The sequence below is a fragment of the Trematomus bernacchii genome, unplaced genomic scaffold (genome assembly GCF_902827165.1).
Source record: "Trematomus bernacchii unplaced genomic scaffold, fTreBer1.1, whole genome shotgun sequence".
Taxonomy (NCBI): Eukaryota; Metazoa; Chordata; class Actinopteri; order Perciformes; family Nototheniidae; genus Trematomus; species Trematomus bernacchii.
Window position 1 is genome coordinate 2,823,211 of NW_022987409.1, and position 19,446 is coordinate 2,842,656.

General features: G+C 39.3%; 2 protein-coding genes across 3 annotated transcripts in view; one reads left to right on the forward strand and one right to left on the reverse strand.

The window, feature by feature from the left end:
• Nucleotides 1-107: 107 nt before the first annotated feature.
• Nucleotides 108-5,350, reverse strand: arr3b (arrestin 3b, retinal (X-arrestin)). Its single transcript, XM_034136050.1, has 17 exons — nt 5,276-5,350; nt 4,763-4,785; nt 3,796-3,826; nt 3,582-3,642; nt 3,437-3,481; nt 3,144-3,337; nt 2,924-2,983; nt 2,750-2,823; nt 2,486-2,621; nt 2,320-2,404; nt 2,062-2,134; nt 1,704-1,841; nt 1,504-1,581; nt 1,383-1,406; nt 1,226-1,275; nt 1,062-1,065; nt 108-626 (listed from the first exon to the last, which is right to left on the reverse strand). Exons 2-17 carry the CDS (start codon nt 4,768-4,770, stop codon nt 593-595), a joined length of 1,095 nt encoding a protein of 364 aa, XP_033991941.1. The 5' UTR covers nt 4,771-4,785; nt 5,276-5,350; the 3' UTR covers nt 108-592.
• Nucleotides 3,259-19,446, forward strand: part of inppl1b (inositol polyphosphate phosphatase-like 1b) — a 30,057-nt gene continuing 13,869 nt past the window's right edge. Inside the window, exons 1-7 of one of the 2 annotated variants that reach the window (XM_034136027.1) lie at nt 3,259-3,326; nt 13,018-14,194; nt 15,416-15,479; nt 17,695-17,833; nt 18,463-18,583; nt 18,958-19,098; nt 19,277-19,364. In XM_034136027.1, the coding sequence (XP_033991918.1) occupies nt 14,058-14,194; nt 15,416-15,479; nt 17,695-17,833; nt 18,463-18,583; nt 18,958-19,098; nt 19,277-19,364 (690 nt within the window). In that variant the 5' untranslated portion in view covers nt 3,259-3,326; nt 13,018-14,057. Of the gene's footprint in view, nt 3,327-12,869; nt 14,195-15,415; nt 15,480-17,694; nt 17,834-18,462; nt 18,584-18,957; nt 19,099-19,276; nt 19,365-19,446 lie in introns of those variants that run through there. The other variant, XM_034136020.1, reaches the window with a different exon arrangement.

Genomic DNA, 19,446 nt, shown 5'->3' on the forward strand with positions numbered 1-19,446 from the left:
TTTATATAGGAAGGTTTATAGTTTCAAAAGCAAATTATAGTTATTAACATAAAAGTTTGTAGCAAAATAAACAAACATAATCCAATAACTGGTGAAACAATGTTTTTATTTCCTTTTCTTGACCAATAAAGAATGACACAAGTAGGAGTATTTTGGGAGTTTATAAACAAACATAATTCAATAATTGGGGAAACAATGTATTTATCACCTGTTCTTGTCCAAAAAGAATGACACAAGTAGGAGTATTTTGGTAATTTCACACACAACGCAATAAACATTAATTGAAGGGTTGTCAATCTTAACACACAGAAAGAAGAGTCTACTCTAATGTTAATTTCCTTACACAAGAAAATATTATTGTATCTAATTATTGCTTTAATGGAATTCATGTAAATGTCCCATAGAGTTTAGACTATTTTTCAGTAACTCTTGTGGTGCTCTCACGGTGATGCCTAATAAAACTGTATATGAACATGTGAAATAAGAACATTTAGTGACTTAATGACACTTTGTGCTTCTTTTTTTTACTGGTACTGAGTTCTTTTGTGTTCTGAGTTTTTGTCAGAGAGGTGATTTTCCTTCGATGGTCATCTCAATCCTCCATGGCTTCGATTGAGATGTCGACCCTGTTGGCATGAAACATAACAACCGATTCTGTGAGTCCAACACTACAATAAAATGGTAATATTAATGTTTATTAATGTCATTTTTAATACAAATGTAAAGTTAAAAGGTCAAACTCAATCAAGGGCCATCACATTTAGCTTCTTTCCGAAGTCCTCATAACCTTAACTTTGCAATTGCTCATCTTTCACATGAAAGATGGAACAAGGTATTTATTATTAGAAAATACATGCATTGCAGCCCTTGAAGAAGTTAACATACATTGACGTAAATATACTATATCAGTGGTTACCTCACCTGAACCAAATAGGTTTTTAATCCAAAGTGCTGTGTTTAGGAAAACAAACAAACACACAGGAGAAAAGTATAAGCAACATGTCACAAACTAAAAAACACAGGCCAATGCATGTTTTTCTTAAAGACTGTTTTATACTTACACTTCTGCTCAGGATACACCAATGATAAGCGGTTTAAGGATGAAAGGGAAGGGAATTAAATAAAACATGTTAATAAATTCATATTTTCTATATTTGTTTTAATGTTTGAAGTGTCTCAGGAAGCAAAATAAAATTGCAATAAAGTGAAAAATCACTGCACTCACCTGCGGGTTTGGGGGACATCAGAGTCAGAGGAAGCTCCACTGTGACATCGCTGAAACGAAAGAAAGATTTTATTCTAAAAAAATATACAGAATAGTTCATTATGTATTATTCAAACTAATAACACTTGACCAAAGGTGATGGGTGGTCAATATTTACCTTCCTGTAAGTCCACCGAGCAGGCTTTTGTGAGAAATAAGAAGAACATTTTAGTCTGCACAATTTGACACTAAATGTAAAAGTATTCTCCGCTAATATTTTCTATGCAGTTAAAACGTACCCTCCGCCAGCCACCATTAGGTTGACTTTGACTTTGTAGGAGACGAGGATTCCCTGCATTTCCTTTTCTCCTTGACTCCTGCGAGAAGACAGAAATAGTTTTACCTTTCAGAGCTTGAGGATTTGGTCTAAGACACAATAAGAGGATGAAACCCTCTCCTGGGCTCACTGTAAGCCCTTTGACGAGAGAACTAGGCTTACAGGGTTGTGGATGCTAAGTTGGTGTCGCCGTCTTTTAGCCGTCCGTCAACTGAAAGACCTCTCTTCTCAACGCTGTTGGCCAGCAGGGGGGTTATTTGGAAGGACTTCTCCAATGTACCATTGGATTCAACTGTCTCCCTGTGTATAGCAGTGAAATACATAAATTACAAATTACAAATTGACATTATTTGTGTTAATTAACCTTTTTTCAACACCCAGGGAAATGTAACAATGACTCATCTTTTTAGTAGCTTCATTACTTCAATATAAGGGAATTGGAATGTGAAAATATACCTTATATAGCATATGTTTTAAGAATAATTAGGCAGAAAGTCTCTAGATACAGTGAAAGCCTTACCCAAACTCCTCAGTGGACACTGCCTTGGTGTAAGTGTCAGATGAGTAGAGCACCACATTTGTTAGCTGCTCAACTAAAAGAAAAAAATAGCTTCATTAGAATGATCTATGAAAATATCTCTTGAACATACAATAAATACACACATGCATACTTTAACCCTTATAATTTGTTCTATCTTTATTCAATTACAATCTACATACAAACACAGAATTAAGAATTTCAATTCAATCAAGCTTTAGACCTTTACTCACTGCTCACCTGAGATTTGGATTTTCTTCACAACCTTAGTAGTTTGGTTGTTGATTTTCACACTGACAGTGATTGATTCTCCATGGTAATAAATCTGCAAAAATAATAATTTATGTCTAATTATTTTAGCAACAGTTTAGTACAACAGAAATATAGTATGTAGACTTTGATGTACCTCTTTTTCAAGGGAGGCCTCCAGGTTCACAGGTTTGTCACTCAGCATAAACTGTTTGGATATATCAGCCTTGGGTCCGGGCTTGTTGCTAATTGGTGCAAATTGTATTTTGCGAATCATCAGACGACAAGTGTCCCTAAGAACAGAAAGAAAGACACACAAAGACAGTCAGGGTTAGCCTTTCTATATGTCCTTTATTCTGCTGCAGTGTAAGCTTAATGCATTACATGATTGGGCTGACGGTTTGACTCTGAGCATACATACTTCTTGGGTGGTTCATCTGCAGGGTCGGCTTTCTCTGCAATATATCCTTTAACCTCAAAGTCCACACCACAGGCCTACAAAACAACACAATCCACATATGATGTATTGATCCAACATTCAAAGTACTTTATAAAACTGAATGAAAGGGATAATAAAAATGGGAGTTAGTAGTACCTTGCCTGTATCATTTGGCCCAGGCTGTAGGGAGACTGAGCAGGGGAGATCTGTTGGCATCTATAACAAATAAAACAAAGCACATCAAAAAATAACGTTTTAAATGTGATTACTGGAAAGTAAAAGCAAAGTAATGATCTGTTGGCGATCACTCTAATATTTGACTGAAATGAGTTGTTATGCTCTAAAAATAGTGACTGATTGTGTTGTGATTCTTTACCTGGAAGGAGAAGGGATATCCTTGTTCCCCAACTTTCTTCATGAGGCATTCCTGCATTGGTGTCAGGGTTGGGCTTCCACCTGTGGCAGGATACAACTGAACACGCTGGATCCAGATGTCTCTCCTGAAGGACAGCCCAATAACATCCAAATCCTCACTTCCATAGCGGAAGGCACAAGCAAGGTAGACAAATACTGTAATGAAAAGGGAAATGTTTAGTGTAGTCTTTGGATTGCATAAATGCTGGTTAACCTTTATCATTGACAGCAAATGAAAGAAAGTGGTCCAAATACCTTTTTTGCCATTAAGATTAGCAGGGTCCACTTTAATAACACCATCTGCAAATGAGAGCAAAAAACAAAAGCATTAGATTATACAAACCCACAGAGTGTATGTGTGCACATTTCAGGAAGTTCAAACATAAATTGAGCCCCGCACCAACTATATCCACTGATGCCACATGGTCCGTAAAGTCTCTTTTCCCCAAGTACAGGGCAATCTGAGGGAAACCGAGAAAAGAGGAAAACACTTACTCCTCTGCCAAGGTTACAAGAGTTTGGAAGTTATTTCTGGATTTTGGAATATAACTCAATGCACTCCTCCCTAAGCCCAAGAGGTTCCCTGTAATGATTATATTATAGAGGCCACTTACATCTCCGTTGCCGCTGGTCTTCTTGTATACCCTAAACAGAGAAAGAATGGGAAGACATTGAATCAGTCTTTACATTTTACACCATTCATTTACAGCTCATTTAGAAAAAACCATGACACCTTCAGGATCAAGTCCAAATGTCCCCCTTGTAATGCCATTTTTTGTTGCTTATTGCTTTACAATAATTGTGTTATTTTCAGGCAATAGTGTTGTGACTTCTTAGTTGCCATCTCCCATTAGGATAGCACCCACCCCCCCTCCCTCCCCACCGCTCAGGGATTAGTGCTCAGGATAGAAAGTCACCTGCTGGCACGAGTCTAATCTGGACATAAAACGAAATGTGTTTTAATAAGTCAATGCATTGTTATTTGCAACACATGCAAAATGAAAAAAATCCCATTGTGAATCACAGTTTGGATTTTTGTTAATAAATGCTATACTTGGCCTAGACTACACTCATGGAAATGGTGTTTTCCTGAAAACTAATCCTATGTTCCTTAGTGTTGAATACTGCTTGTAAACATGTGAAATACTCAAAATTAATATCCCAAATATTTGTTTGATCAATTTATTTCCTATCCATGCGAGCGCAGTCTCTTTGCTCCATGCCACAAACCAGCAGGTAATCCTTTGTGGGGTTGGTCTCCTTCCGAGGTGTCCCAAGTAATCCTGTTTAACTTTACTTTTGTATTGTAAACCTCTTTTCAAGGATCACGTCGACACAATCCACTTTAATCAGGATTTACCCATAACCTGTAAGACTGCAGTGTTATTAGTCACAGAGCTTCTTTTGGCATGCCTCTGCCAAGTATTCTTTTCTACTTTGACCCTGCATCCTGAGCCTCTCTTGTTTTCATTAAATGAATCAAGTTTCAAAATGTAGTCATTTATTAAAACACAAGGGGACATTTTAAACTCTAATGTGAAACAGTTACTATGTGAGGATAGCCGGTACATTCATACTCACTTTGTCATGTTGATAGATCCGGTCTGCAAATAAAAAAAGATGAAAATACTTTTGAGTGACCAAAAACATGAAGACACTTTTGGGAGCATTGTTTGATTTGTATTAATCAATATATTTAGTATGTTGTAGCTTTTGAAAAAACATGATGAAAGAATATGTCCTCCTTTTTTTAACGTTGTAATCCCATTTCATTTAATAATAAAGAATACTGATGACGTTTATCAATTACCGATGACTGTTGTGCCGTATACATCTAGATTTCTTCTGTGGTAGAAAGAGTGCCTTTCTGACTTTACCAAATACTTTAAAATATTTTTAAAGACATAATATTCCTCAAACTTGGCATCATCAAGCATGCTGTTCCTGTCAGTTGGATTAATTGTTTAAAGCTCTATGAATTACCAACATTTAAACAATTCAGTAAATGCTGATGCTCCTCTGCGAGTTTATTATCATCATTACAATGTGTATTTTAATATGCTGTTGGTCAGCAAGAGAAAAAGCTCTGCTTACCGTTCAGTTCTGTCAATGAGTCCTCTCTGCTGCCTTCTTTAATCCTGCACTGTCAGCGAACACCGAGTGTATGAGTGCCAGCCCTACCTACAGTTTGGTTTTATAGTGTGACCTCCAACCTTGAAGTCCTCCCCTCAGCTTATCCAGCCTGTCAAAGATGGCAGAAAGTCAGATTAGTTGATTAGAACATACTGTTTTGGTGCACAGTGTGTGTAAAAATAATGTTGTGTTGTTACTTCAAGAGAAAAAGCTCAGAGACACATGCAGTTGTGTGGGCGGGACAGACATGAGTGTAAACAAATGTCTTGGAGTGACAATATGTTGGACACTTTGCTGGAGTTTGGATCAATCTCAGATTTTCTACATGTGTGTGCTGCAGGATGTGAACAATATTATACTTTACATTTTGCACATCCCGTTTTATGTGGTTCAATTAACAGCAAATATAAAAAACTTACACAATCTTCTTATTAAAGCCTAATTTCTAAATAATGGTGGGGCACATGCCAAGTTTTTCACTGATATTAATAGAATAACTGGAGGGGATTTCTCGAGGTCCGTGTCTCTGAGGACTTGATTCAAGTGGTTCACTGGTAAAATACTTATTTAAGTTATTTGCTTTAAGTTTTGAGATGCTATTTGAGCATCACTAGGGTCAAAGGATTGTCTCGTCAATCAACCATGCGTGAATGTTCAAGGATTTCCTTTCTTATAGCTTATCCTGAGTAGAGTGGTATTAGTTGGATTTTGGTTGTTATGGTAGCAGGGACAGATGGCACCTCGACTTAGCTCTGTGCAATCTGTGATCAAGGCAGGTTCACAGAAATCGAAGGCATCCCAGACTTACTACTTAGCAAGCAAGGCTTTACATCTCGTGTCCCAATTACAAAACCATAATGTCCTTCAATGCTACTTCTATTTATTTGTGGTTGCTATTTAAGGAGTCACAGGTTTAACATGGTGTTCTTTCCTTTATCAGGTTTTTCAAAGGACTCGCTTACATTGGCAGTGACCAGGGGCGTTTCCTGGACCTGGAAACATTCGGGGCTTAGCCCACAGTGCCGCCAGAGATTTTCTTTTTGGGGGTGCTGTGGGGTAGCTTTTCATAGAGGGTGCTCAAACATATAGGGTTTCCCATTAAGGTACCGGGCTACAGTGGCATTTTCTACTGTAGCCTCACCTCCTCTACGGGGGTCCGTGCTCCCCCGGGAAGATTTTTTTTAAATATTGAAGTTAAATGCATCAATCTGGTGCACTTTGAGAGCAAAATTAAGAGATCTATGGATACATCTCTCAACATCCATATGAAACAGAACTGTAAACAGATTTACTTTTTCTTTATGGATATTTTACAAATCACTCCCCTTTTAAACTCTATTCTTGTTTTACTGTCATATAGTATTTATTTTTTAGTGAGTTACTCAGATGAGCACCAGGAGACAGCATTTGGTACTCACCCCACACGAAGCGTGGTCCTCCTGTGTCCTTCACTGTCCTCTATTTACACTTCTTGCATGCTAGATGATGAAGATGCACCTCCCTGTCTCTTTTTAAGCCTCCGATTTGCTTTCTCCAAAACTTGTTGCCAAAACTGTGAAGTCCTTGCATTTCCTGAGGCCAAGTTGAAGGATCAAATACTAAGAAATGATCACATGACTTGAAGTCATATCTGATTTCAGATGTGGGAAGTTACTAAGTACACTTATTCAAGTACTGTACTTAAGTACAATTTTGAGATATTTGTACTTTACTATACTTTGTACTTCTACTCCACTACAGTTCAGAGGTAAATGGTGTACTTTTACTCCACTACATGTATTTAATACCTTTAGTTACTTTACAGATGTGGATGAATGATGTGAAATATAATCAAGTCTTAAATCAGACTTTAGTTCCACCTGGAGTAAATTCACAAGCTACCCTGCAGTATACAAAGTCATTCAAACTAGCTGCACCTTTACCAGCTTTGAGAACACTTTCATGATCAATCATTATAAAACATATCATATATATTATTCTGAAATGGACCAATCTGCAGAACTTTTACTTTTGGTACTTGAACTATATTTTGATAATACTTTTCTAATTTTACTTGAGTAACATTTTGAATGCAGGACTTTTACTGTAACAGAGTATTCCTACACAAGATCTGAGTACTTCTTCCACCTCTGTCTGATTTCAAACTCTTCCATTAACACCCTGAGTAAGTTTGTTGTAAATCCGCTTGACCACAGAGCTAAAGCCCCGAATGCCCAGGCCAGGCGACGCCACTGGCAGTGACCTTTAGTACAGTACTCCATCTTGGCACCCGGCTTTAGAGGTAAATCTGAGGGATTGGTCGAGGATCTTCTCACCTCCACAGCTTGATGTAATTCATTGCCTGTCCGGTTTTGTGGAGCGATTGTCACACATTGGCGGGTCAAGTTTAATTAATTAGATTGGTGGATGTTCCCATTGGACTCAATTGACCTGTCATAAGGGGACAAGGGTTAACCCAGACAAGACTGCAACGCCGGATCATCAGCCAGGGTTAGGCTAGGTTACTTTGTCACAAATACAAAGTAATGCTCTTTAATGCATTAAAGCTGCTCTCCTAAACTTTCTACTCTAGTGCTCCATATATAACCAAACCAGCAGCGTCACTCTTATATGTATGACTCTAATATTCACATCAGTGCCATAAAATCCACACAGCTTGGAAAGCATGATTTAGACGGCTGTAATATACCAGATGTCACTGTATGCAATTCAAGCAAACGATTGCTTTTGGAAGGGGCTGAAATGTGAGCTCCTTCATGTAAAATAGGGACTTTAAAGGTCACCTATTATGCAAAATCCACTTTTTCATGTCTTTTCTACATAAACATGTGTCCCCTCTGTGTAAAGAGATTCTGAAAGTTTCAGGAAAAAAGATTCACTCACTTTTTGTCCTGATCCATTTATATAAAAACCTGTCTGAAAATGAGCTGATGAGATTTTGGCCACTTTATGATGTCATAACGATTTTTTGGCTTGTGTAACCATTAGCCAATAACCAACCAAGGTAACACCCGCCCACCTTATCACCTGAATCTCCTCCTAGAGCACTATTGTGTTTTTTTTAACTAAATATCTCTCAGAGGGGCGTGGGGAGGGGCTCCTTATTTTCATCTAAAGTAACAGACAGAGAATCAGCACTTTTGAAACAGGGCTGAAACAGAGGGGATTATGGGATGCTACAATGATCTGTTTGGTGTTTGGAGCCAAACACTTCAGAGACTTGTTTTGTATATATCTGAGACCTATAATGCAGGTCTCCCTTGAAAAAGAGATCAATGATCTCAATGGGATTTCACCTGGATAAATAAAGGTTTTGAATTTAATTGAATAATATATTGATGAAAAACAATATAATAGGGGACCTTTAATGTAACTTAAAAATAGAAAACTAACAGAGCTCAGTATTTTCCTTTAAAGGCCCAAAACTCCATCTCCCACCTCATATCTTTATATATATATTAAAAAATGCTGTAACATGTGTGTAAATAATTTCTCTCATCTGTGTATGAGTTTATAATGATAATGATGAATTGTCCCTCTATATATTAAATATGCAGGTTCTGCTTAAATTCACAGGCAATAGCTTTTTAAGCTGCTCTATACCCTGTTCTTACTTTGTTATATAAAATAGGTAACCTGAACGCTTCCATAAGCTTTTCTTCTGTGTATTCTATTATTGGCATCCACAGTCATTTTGATACAGACTCTGTGCGCTTCGCTGGGCTAACAAAACACATCTGGGTGGAAGCAGCCAAACAGCACTGACTCAAAGCTTTACATCTCATGGGCATTTAATTAGAACATTTAAAAACTGACGCTCCATCCAGCATGCTTAATAAATACTTTTGGTGTATTAATAAAATGTATTCACAGGCCTCTTGGGTCAAAGGCAGGTTAAAGGTGTCATTATTAGACATTTATGTACTGTGTGAAGTTTTTTATTTATTTTACCCTGAAAGAACATTGAGAGCATATCCTTAATTAAAATGATGTTGAGCTGTAAAGTAATGTAAACAAACAAAACAGGTTACAATAAAACAACACTATATGATAAATCATAGTTAAAAATACAGTGAAGTATACATAAAAAAACAGATTAAATTCAAGTAGGTAAGAGCATTTACAATTAAGTAAAACCTTAAATAAGGCCATTAAACAGCCGTAGTGGTGCAGATTAATCCATGTAAATATTGCTCTGGAAGATAATGGAATTTACCGTTACAACATATTTGTTGAGAGAGTACCGAGATTATATGAGTTAAGAGTTGAAGGGATCAAATGGAAGCAAATTATTGAAAGAAGGGATCTGTTAGGATATGAATGCATTGCCCTTCCTTGTACACAGTATTTTTTGGATTTGAATTAAGTCAGACATTTAACTTACTCTAATCACCAACATCTCAGATCACCAAGTCAAGTACTAATGGTCGAGCTATACACAGGTCTGTATTATTATTTTTAAGAGTCTGCGTTTCCAGGATGAAGGCACTAAAAAAAACTATCCTAATCTTATTTTCTCTCTCACCTGGGGCTTCCTTCTTCCAGTTTTATCTTTGTGAGGTTACATATAGCTACATAAGCCCCTTACACTTAATCTGGTGCCGTTTTTAGCCAGCTCTTTATGTAGACAGTCAACATTGTCCTTTAGAGTGCCTGCTGACTAGTCACAGTGTGTTACAGCATCATGGTATTACCACTTCTTACCATCACAGTCTTAAGTGTGTGGATAATTTGATTCATTAATGCTGTTTGTTACTTAGAGGGACAAACTCTCTTAGATACTGAGACAAGAAAGTGCTGGCACTGTAAGATTAAACAAAGGTTTGTTGATTTAAAGTACTACAGTGAACATAAATGATTTAAATGATTTACACACTTTGACATACTCTCAGCATGATCTCACTATTGAGAGCTTTCCTGTTAGATTTCTGTCTATTAAGTCTGAAGCCAACTGTCTTTAGCAGCTGCAACTCAACGTACCTGATGCTGTAACTTTGAAGGGTTGCGGCCATCGATTAGAAAGTTAAGTGTTATGTCCTCACAAAGAGCCCTTGATCATCACTATCGTGATGTTACTTAACGTAGTATTGTGTTGCACTTTTCAAAACATAATTCTATAGCTAATTCGTTGCAAGGCATTTGGTGGACTTTGGTGATCAACACTTCCTGTTTGAGAATGTTTTTTTAAAGACATGTAGTTTATTTTATTTTGTTCTTTGGTTGATAATACTGAATGTTTCCATTGAAAATGCCTTACTTTAAGTCTTTAAGATACACTGTGTTTCTGCCTGCATGTTGTATAATCAGGGCCAGACAGGAACCCAGCCCTTGATTATATAATATAAAGTAATCATATTTATCTTTGCTCTTCAAGCATCTCTGTAGATAGGGGGTCGGAATCAAGTTAAATAAAACAATGTAATTCAATTCTAAATCTGATCTCACAGCCGGCATGACAGATGAAAGTGAGGAGCCGGCTATGAGATATGGAGTACATGTTGCTATCCCGGCTGTGTCTGTCTCAGTGTCTAATCCACTGCTTGCATACATTTGATTTGGCCTTTGGTAGAACTGGTTTGAGATGAGAGAGAAGTCATCTTTCTGTAAAGAAGGGGAATGGCACTTGCCCCCACTAACCACTTTGGTTCTTGGACAATGTATTTTTTTTAAATTGCTCAAACCAAATGATTGATCATTTAATTCGATAGAGATAGTAGTTAGCCATCGGATTGTGGCTTCAAGATTGGCATTTTGGCCTTTTACACCTTAGTTATTTGGAACCAGAATTTACCATATTAAGAAAAAAGGGTGGAGCTGGAGAGGAGTGAGGCCTGAGACGCCAAAGTACCGTTAGCAGCTAAATAGATCGATAGATATACTTTATTGATCCCAATTTGGGAAATTCTTCTTCTAAAGCTAAACTAGCTCTGATAGCAACTTACTCCAGTTGGGGTACCACACCTATTGACTGATTTATATTACTAGATTTATTAAATTAACAAATATATGTATTGAAGAAGATTTGAAACTAACAGTTGAGAACATAAACTCATTGGTAAAACGTTTACTCCTTGATTTTGATCTAAATTATGCACTTTTAACGTTTATTTGATGGCATATTAGCCATGGGCGTAAAGTGGTAGGGTCAATGGCCCCTCAGCTCCCCTTCTTCAGACCACGCCAAGTTTTTTAACTTAAATGTGGGGTAGGTAATTTTGGAGAAAGCAGCTCGAGTGTGCTAGAATTTGAAAATACACAGCTGGAACAAATCTGCCACTTCCTTACAGAGCCCCTCCTCCAACACACACGAACGCGCACATGACCAATGAGGGCACGAGATAAGTTTGTGCATAGATGGAAGGCTGACAGGCAGGTAGGCCATCCAGTTATTTTAGCCGGGCCGGCTAAAATGATTGGTCGTGCTTTTTACAGTACTACGGCTTCCACAGATGACATTTTTTTATGGATTTTTTGTCAAAGCACTTAAGATATTCATTGCTATCGGGATATTAAGAGCATTCCATGGAATATAACAAAAAGTGTATCTCGAGCCGGTTTCTCAAACTTACCTACCCCACCTTTAACTTGCATGACATGTGATGATGACACAAACACAGACTTAGAAGCTAAATACAAAATCATCCTGCTGCTGTTGTAAATCAAGGCACAAGTATTCTCTCATAGACTTCTATGAATTTACACTTATTGTTGGAACCAGCAGAGCCGCCCCCTGCTGGTCATTCGAAATATTTCAGGTTTAATGAATGGAGGTTTCCCCTTGACAGATACCCATTGTCCTCAAAGGATGAATCCTAATGATCTTGGTATTCCAAGTAGGATTTATGACCAAATACCAGCAAAACAAATGACATTCGTAGCCTCAGCTGTACTTTGTGTTTAGTGCTAATTTAAATAATTTAAAGCGCTGCTGGACATCCTGTCATATGATATGTCTTTAAAGTATAAGCTGTAGAGAGCTCCTAGCAATATTAAGAAGAACTGATTATGGATAAAGGGTTAACTTGATATGTCATCAGATTGGGATGGACTTATGTCTATTTGTTTTATGGGGCCTGCGGTTGGTGGTCGGCACATTTCTGCTGAGTAGTGAGAGGCAGAACAGTAAATATGGGATCAAACAGCTTCCCACAGAGTTATACGCTCCAGCTAATGGAGAAGGAGGGAAGTAGGAGGGCTGAATCATGGGCGATGTACTAGGAGGGCAAAAATAAGAAAGTGAAGGATGATCATAACCATATGGCTATGGAGGCTGTTTTTTTTTGCTGAGAGGGAAGGAGTGAACAAGAGAAGAAGAGCAGTTTAGGGAGGGTGACGAAAAGAAAAGGGTTGGGACGGGAGAAAGAAGGTTAAAAGGAAGTAAATATGCACGCCAAAGGATGGAACGTCTGAAGATAAAGATGATGAAAACAATGAGGGATTAGCCAGGCAGCTCACCTGCAGTATGCTCTGTTTTCTATTTTGAATTTGAGTAAAGGGGCTGAGTGAGGGAGATATAAAGAGAGGACAGAGGAAGAAGAAAGGAAGCAGTCTGCTGTTTCACACACTGGTGGTGAAGTTGAGCCCCTCGCAAGAATTCTCCTGGCTATGTCCGCCATCTGGAATGTCGAGTCACTTCCTCTGTCTGCCCTGCGCTCTAACAGGGTTGTCCTCTGCCTCTCTGCTCCCTCCCTCTGCTCTGACAGCACTCTGAAGAACCGCTGGAGACCACACCAGTGCGAACGGGACTCTACTGACAAGACACACGAGCCAGCACACAAACATACAGCATGAAAGTGAGACCCCCGGAGCAGCCCCCATCCAACTTCAGAGACACACTCTAAATGGAATCTGGGCCTGGAAGAAGCAAAGACAACTGCAGGCATCAGCTGAACTTTTTGGAGGTTGTTCCTTTTCCCTTATATGGCAACAGAGCTGGGAAATCATTTGAATTAGTCTGGTTTTTGTTGCATGCCTGTCTGGTTTTAGTGCTGACTGAGTTCCATCTGGTATGTTTCTGTCTCTGCTGTGTGTTCGTGTGTGAGTGTGTGGGCCCCGTGTGTGCGGCTTGATTTGTTTGTTTTGCCATTCTTGGTTCTTCTTTTCCCGTTGTTTGCATGTGGGGTTTTTGTTTTGGGACAAGAGGAGGGCTTGTGTTTGTGGTTCAGCTACAGGCTCCGTCATTGCCTCAGGGGTGGCTGCCTCATTCACACTGTGCAGCACCTCTCACTATTTTTCCTCTACCTCTCGCCCTCGCGCTGCTGTGATGGTCTGTGTTTGTTGGAGCAACACACCCACCTGGGCGCAGCTACTTGCAAGCAAAAACTGAAACAGGGTCTCTCTACTCACGGATATTATCGGAAAACTGGACTGGAGCTTCTGTCAAGGAGCAGTCTATTGTTAGAGTGGACTAACCTCACAATCAGCCGGATGTTTCTTCTTTATTCCTCCACTCAACAGGATGTGTGACCCAGAAGGAACCAACCAGGACCAGGAAGTGGTAGTTGGTATATACAAAGTGATGGCTTGTCTGCTTGACACTTTGACCAGCAAGAAAAGGATCATGGGAAAGTTGTAAACCCTAAGGTCGACCACTCAACACACTCTGGCGCTGACAACTTGACTGACAGCGTTATGCCATCTAAGCAAGTCAGACAGTAAATCTTAAAGGCTACATTTGTGTTACGTCAAGTTCATCACCTCATGTGGATTATTTTTATGAACATATCTCCCGTCATTGATTGCCATGGCTACGGCGGCATGGTATCATCGTGACATCAGCCGTGTGCATGCTGAGGATCTGCTGGCACGGGCAGGGAGGGATGGCAGCTACCTAGTGAGAGACAGTGAGTCTGTGCCAGGAGCCTATGCGTTGTGCCTGCTGTGAGTACAAACACACACACACACACATTTACTACTTAGAGAACAACCGACATATCTTACCAATCACAATGAACCGTAAATCCAAGGTACCAAGCTATTATTATCTTAGATGGTATGTTCTGTATGAGCACCTGCAAGCTTGTACATTTATTTGTAAATCACCTCTAGTCAGCAATGTAGCTCTTGGCAGTAGATTCTTGCTTAAACGAAAGGGAATTTGACTCTCTGCACTCATTAGAAATCCTTTTTTTTTTTTTAGAAGTTACTGAATGTTACTTTATACGTAACATTTGATGTGCTCCACCCACTTGAAAATACTTAATGAATGATTCATGCAGGATGTCTTGAAGTAGTAAATGCTGCCCCATGAGAGAAGAAAAAGAAAGCTCTTCTTTTGTGTAAAACTATGCCCAATCACATTCTTTTGTGAAACCTTTAGATGTTGGCGTATAAGATTGGAAACTAGTCATAAACTTAACATTTCTACAGAATGTCTTCATCAGTAAATGGATTCAGCAGCTTCACTCACACTGTCATATCCATCACTTTCACCGCCATCTGCCAGCAAAGAATGGCTCGAGTGTTGCGTACAGGCTGGGCCAACCTCACACATAGACCCTCTCCAGACTAACTGTCCTGTCAAACCCTGGCCCAGGACTCCCTGTTTCCCCTCTTACCCCTATTTCTTCCCTGGGGCCTCTGAAGAGGGCGGGAGCCCCGGCGACCGCACTACGCTGTCTGCTCATCAGCCCGAGCCAGATACATTCCTGAAAGCTGAGCCGGGCCGCTCGCAGTGCACCCTCTTTCCCTTCGTTCTTTTCTTGATATGTCATTCCCCTCTTTTAGTTTCTTACATTTCTCCACACATTTGATGAGCTCATCAAGATTTCATGGTTCTCTTTTGTTCAGGTCATATACAGTAGCTGACTTAGTAAAAGATGGCCTCATTGTTACGTGCTGCCTGAAATAACTGCCTCTGACGTGACGTGATGGAGATGATGATCTAAGTCTCTCACACATTTAATCACCAAAACACGTCATTAGTGATCTGTAAAACAACTGGCGCCTTGTTAAGAAAGTTACAATGTCTTTAACTACAGTTAGACATCTGGTCCGTATTTAAACAATACATTTCAGTACATTTTCCCTTTGAATGTTTGCTCAGAAGCATATGTAGTAATTTGCCATGGCATTAATAGGAGCTATTTTTGTTTTCCTAAGGTTTCAACGTCATGTTCACACCTATCGTATTCTTCCTGATGCAGACGGCCTTCTAGCAGTTCAGGTGAGTTTTTATCTCTACACAGATCCTTGTGCCCTGCCTGACAAGGACAACCCGAGGAAAGAGACATTCGATGTCTTGGCACAAACTGTACACAGAGAGAGAAAAACAGCCAGTCAGATGGAGTTAGAGGGATCAAACAATGGCTTGTTATTGCCTGTTTCAGGGAGAACAGGAATGTTTGTGTTTCCTCTCTGTACAGGCTCTGTTGCGAATGCTGTAGCCTTGTTGTTTGAAAGGCATCTCTGCCATGTGGTTACATGCTTGCAGCATTAAGCTGAGCAGCACAGAGGAGAAATTGTTTTAATGTCTCAGAGATTCCTACTCAGCAACCCACACACTAGGTCATTGACCACTGGGTGTGCTTATTTGTTATGTATGGGGGTGTTTGTATTAGAAATAATGAGTCTGTTGGATGTGGCATCGTTAAGACAGGGATGGTATGACTATGGTTTTTAAACTCTGAGCAGGGGGCCATTTAGTCAGCAAATGATCTAACTACATGATAATGAACACACACACACACACACACACACACACACACACACACACACACACACACACACACACACACACACACACACACACACACACACACACACACACACACACACACACACACTCGCAGTTGGTGAGAGAAAGTAAGAGAGGGAGAGAAATACAGGAGAGAAATAAACAATATCGGGGCCTAAAACCACAAATTATCTGCGGCTTCAAAAGAAAAATAAGCGATGTCTGCATTCTAAAGCCCAATAACAAGTTTAATAATGATTGTCTGGCAGTCGTATTTAAGCCTCTGACTTGGAAAATCCTTTGCTTTCAAAAGAAGGCCTTAAACTTTGTTGCTATTTCAGTTGTGTTTCCACTGCCATCAGAATTAACCTTCAGTACGTATTTTCCCTCCCTGGATTTGGTCCACTAACTCACAAGTCGCATGCTTGCCTTTTTGCCTTTCCAAGATGGCTATGGAGATATTTGAGGGCCCATTTTGTCTCTCACTGTCTCTCTTTCCTTGTCATTTCTTTTGAATTGCTTTTCAAGAGATCCTTGTGGTACAAAGAATACTATTTGAAGAGGTCCTGGCAACACAGACGGTTAGCTCGAGCCAAAAAACGGTTTCTTTCACCGCAAAATGAAAACAAAAACGTCTAAAACGAGGGCACAGGAAAAGAGCTTGGTCTGTGTGGTCTAATGTGAACCATGTTGGTGTTCTTGCATGTGACCAGTAGCATTGTTAATATATGCATGCAGCACCTGTGCACAGCATGTGTGTTTATTTAAACTTCATTTTTGCCTGTACTGCTTTGAGTGCCACTGAAGTGTGCAGGTTTTTGTTGAAACGTTTGACAGGTGATTGTGGCTTAAATGTGAACATATGCATATGAAACTTCCTTGCCATCTTTATTTTGATGACTTTTTAGATTAACTGTGAATGTTGAGCTACAATACAAAATGATAGCCAACATCTGCTGCAGCCAGGAAGTAAACCCGTGATGTCACCTATCCTGTTTGGTGCAGGGGAGAGCATTCTAAACTCCCCTGGGACTCTTTTTATCACAGTAAATCATCTGCATATGCCTTTTTCTTTTTCATGCAAATGAATGCTTCTGTTTTGTTCCATCAAGCAAGATTTCCGAGAGAGGGCTGGCATCCGCTATAATAACCACATAAAGTATACAAGTTTGCCTTTGTGTTCATTTAAGATAGATAGATAGATAGTTAGATAGATAGATAGATATATAGATAGATAGTTAGATCATATAATATTTAGACATACTATGACAGCATAGTAGGCCTTCTTAGTGTCGTTTCAAAAAGCCTCATATGAAATAATTTTATCAGCTGTTTTATAAAAAAGTTTGAGAACAAATAAGGAATTGAAATTGCAACATTTTTAGCGAGGCCTTGAAACTGCAGACCATGCTCACGTGTATTTCTTCGCGTAGACACACACAAAGCAAGATTATCAAAAGCAAAAAATGTATTTAAACCCCTACATTTATATCCAAAAATGTTTCTACATACAACATCAGTGCGTTGCGTGCGTGTGTATATTATGACTCTATCATCTACAGTGCACTTGTGTACGGTTTCTGTGGTCTTTCCAGTTTTTGTTGAAAGAAATGACAGACTGTAAGCAGCACAGACACTCATGTGATTTATACTGTACATGTATGCAATGACTTCTGCCCTGTGTCTACGTGTGTGTGTCTCACAGACGACACAGGGGGTGCAGGTGAACTGTTTCCGGACAGTGGAGGATCTCGTGTTGGGGTACCAGCATCCGCACAAGGGCCTGGTCACTCCTCTGCTCTACGCTGTTCCCCGGGATTCAGACACTGGGGATGAGAGCTCAGGTGGGCCCTCTAGCTGCTGTCACAGCACATCACCCAACACTGTAGAGCAGGGGTGTCAAACTCAAGGCCCGCCCCATTTTATGTGGCCTGCAAAGAATATAATACGTTTATTATACAGTTACATGCCGCTGAACAGAAGCACGTTGCCGATGAACTACATGTCCCACAATTTTCTTTTCTTTTGTATTACTGCCAATTTTTATTCCATCTTTTATTCTTTTTTACTCCATTCCATTGCAATGTTATTTTTTACTATTTTTCTAAACCTACCTGGTAATATTCTGATTCTGATGCATCTAATTTTGTGACATGCGCAATGAAGAGACTTGCAATTATTTGCAGTTATGTAATATAATACATTATTTTATATATATTATGTATTTATATATGTATATTTATATAGTCTTAAAGTTACATCCGGCCCTTTGAGTGCAACCATAATGCTAATGTGGCCCGTGATGAAATTGAGTTTGACAGCCCTGCTGTATAGCATGTACAGACTCACTGAATTGTGTATTTGTGCATATGCAATAACAACATACATACATATTAACATCTGTGCTACTTTCAGGTTCTGCAATATGTATTGGTATTGATTTAGTTTGATTTGATGTTTCATGCATGCACAGATGATGAGAAGCCGGCTCCAGTTCCTGGCCCTGTCCACACCGCACCTTCCACTGGACCACCAGCAAAACCAGCCCCTCATACCCTGTTCCTGGATAAACTGCAGGAGGTGAACACATCCAGGTACAACACAGAACCATACATGCAGTTTGCCAGAAGATAATCCTGCATAGCGCTCATCTGTGCTGCTTGTGTTGCTAATAAAGAGCTGCTAATTATGCGACAGTATCGGATTGATAAATATATGTGACTCTTTATTTAGTGTCACATTAATGTTAGCCATCTGTTATGTTCACAAAATAAGTCTTATTTAAATACGCACCTGTTTGCAATCAAGCATAGAGAAAGCAACATGCAAAACACTCCCTATTAATAAACAGAGCTAATTGTTATCTTCTGTATGGTTTTTGCCAATAATATCCAAAGAGTGAAAGTGGCTTGCACAGTATCTAAAATATTACAGTCTGAATTCTGTCTTGTTAAAACCCTGTTTACAGTACTGCAGGGGAGGTGATCGGTCTTCTCAATGACTACCTCTTCAGTGAGCTGCCTCTTGACATTGAGAACGTGCACAAAGGTGCAACGACGCTGTGCCACCTCAAGCGTACTCTGGGTACTGCGTGCCAAGGCTTAAACAGGTTTGCATGTTTATAAACTGAATACTAAAACAAATAGTATCAATTGATGATACAGAACAATAATTAAATAATAGATTTGAGTCTTTATTAATTATTTGCAGTGCCAGTGTACAAACATAGATGTTTGTAAATGGATATAAATCATCAAACTAAAGGTGTGTATTGATCTGATCTACAGTGAGATCGACCTGACTCTCTCAAGTCTGGAAACCCTGGCAAATGTCTTTGACCATCCCAGCTGCTCTTTAACAAACACCAAAGCACAGGTAAGATACAAAACATTAATTAGGCTTTCCAAAGAGCTGTAACTAGCTGTCCTAATAATAAAGGAGCAGTCATATGTAGGGA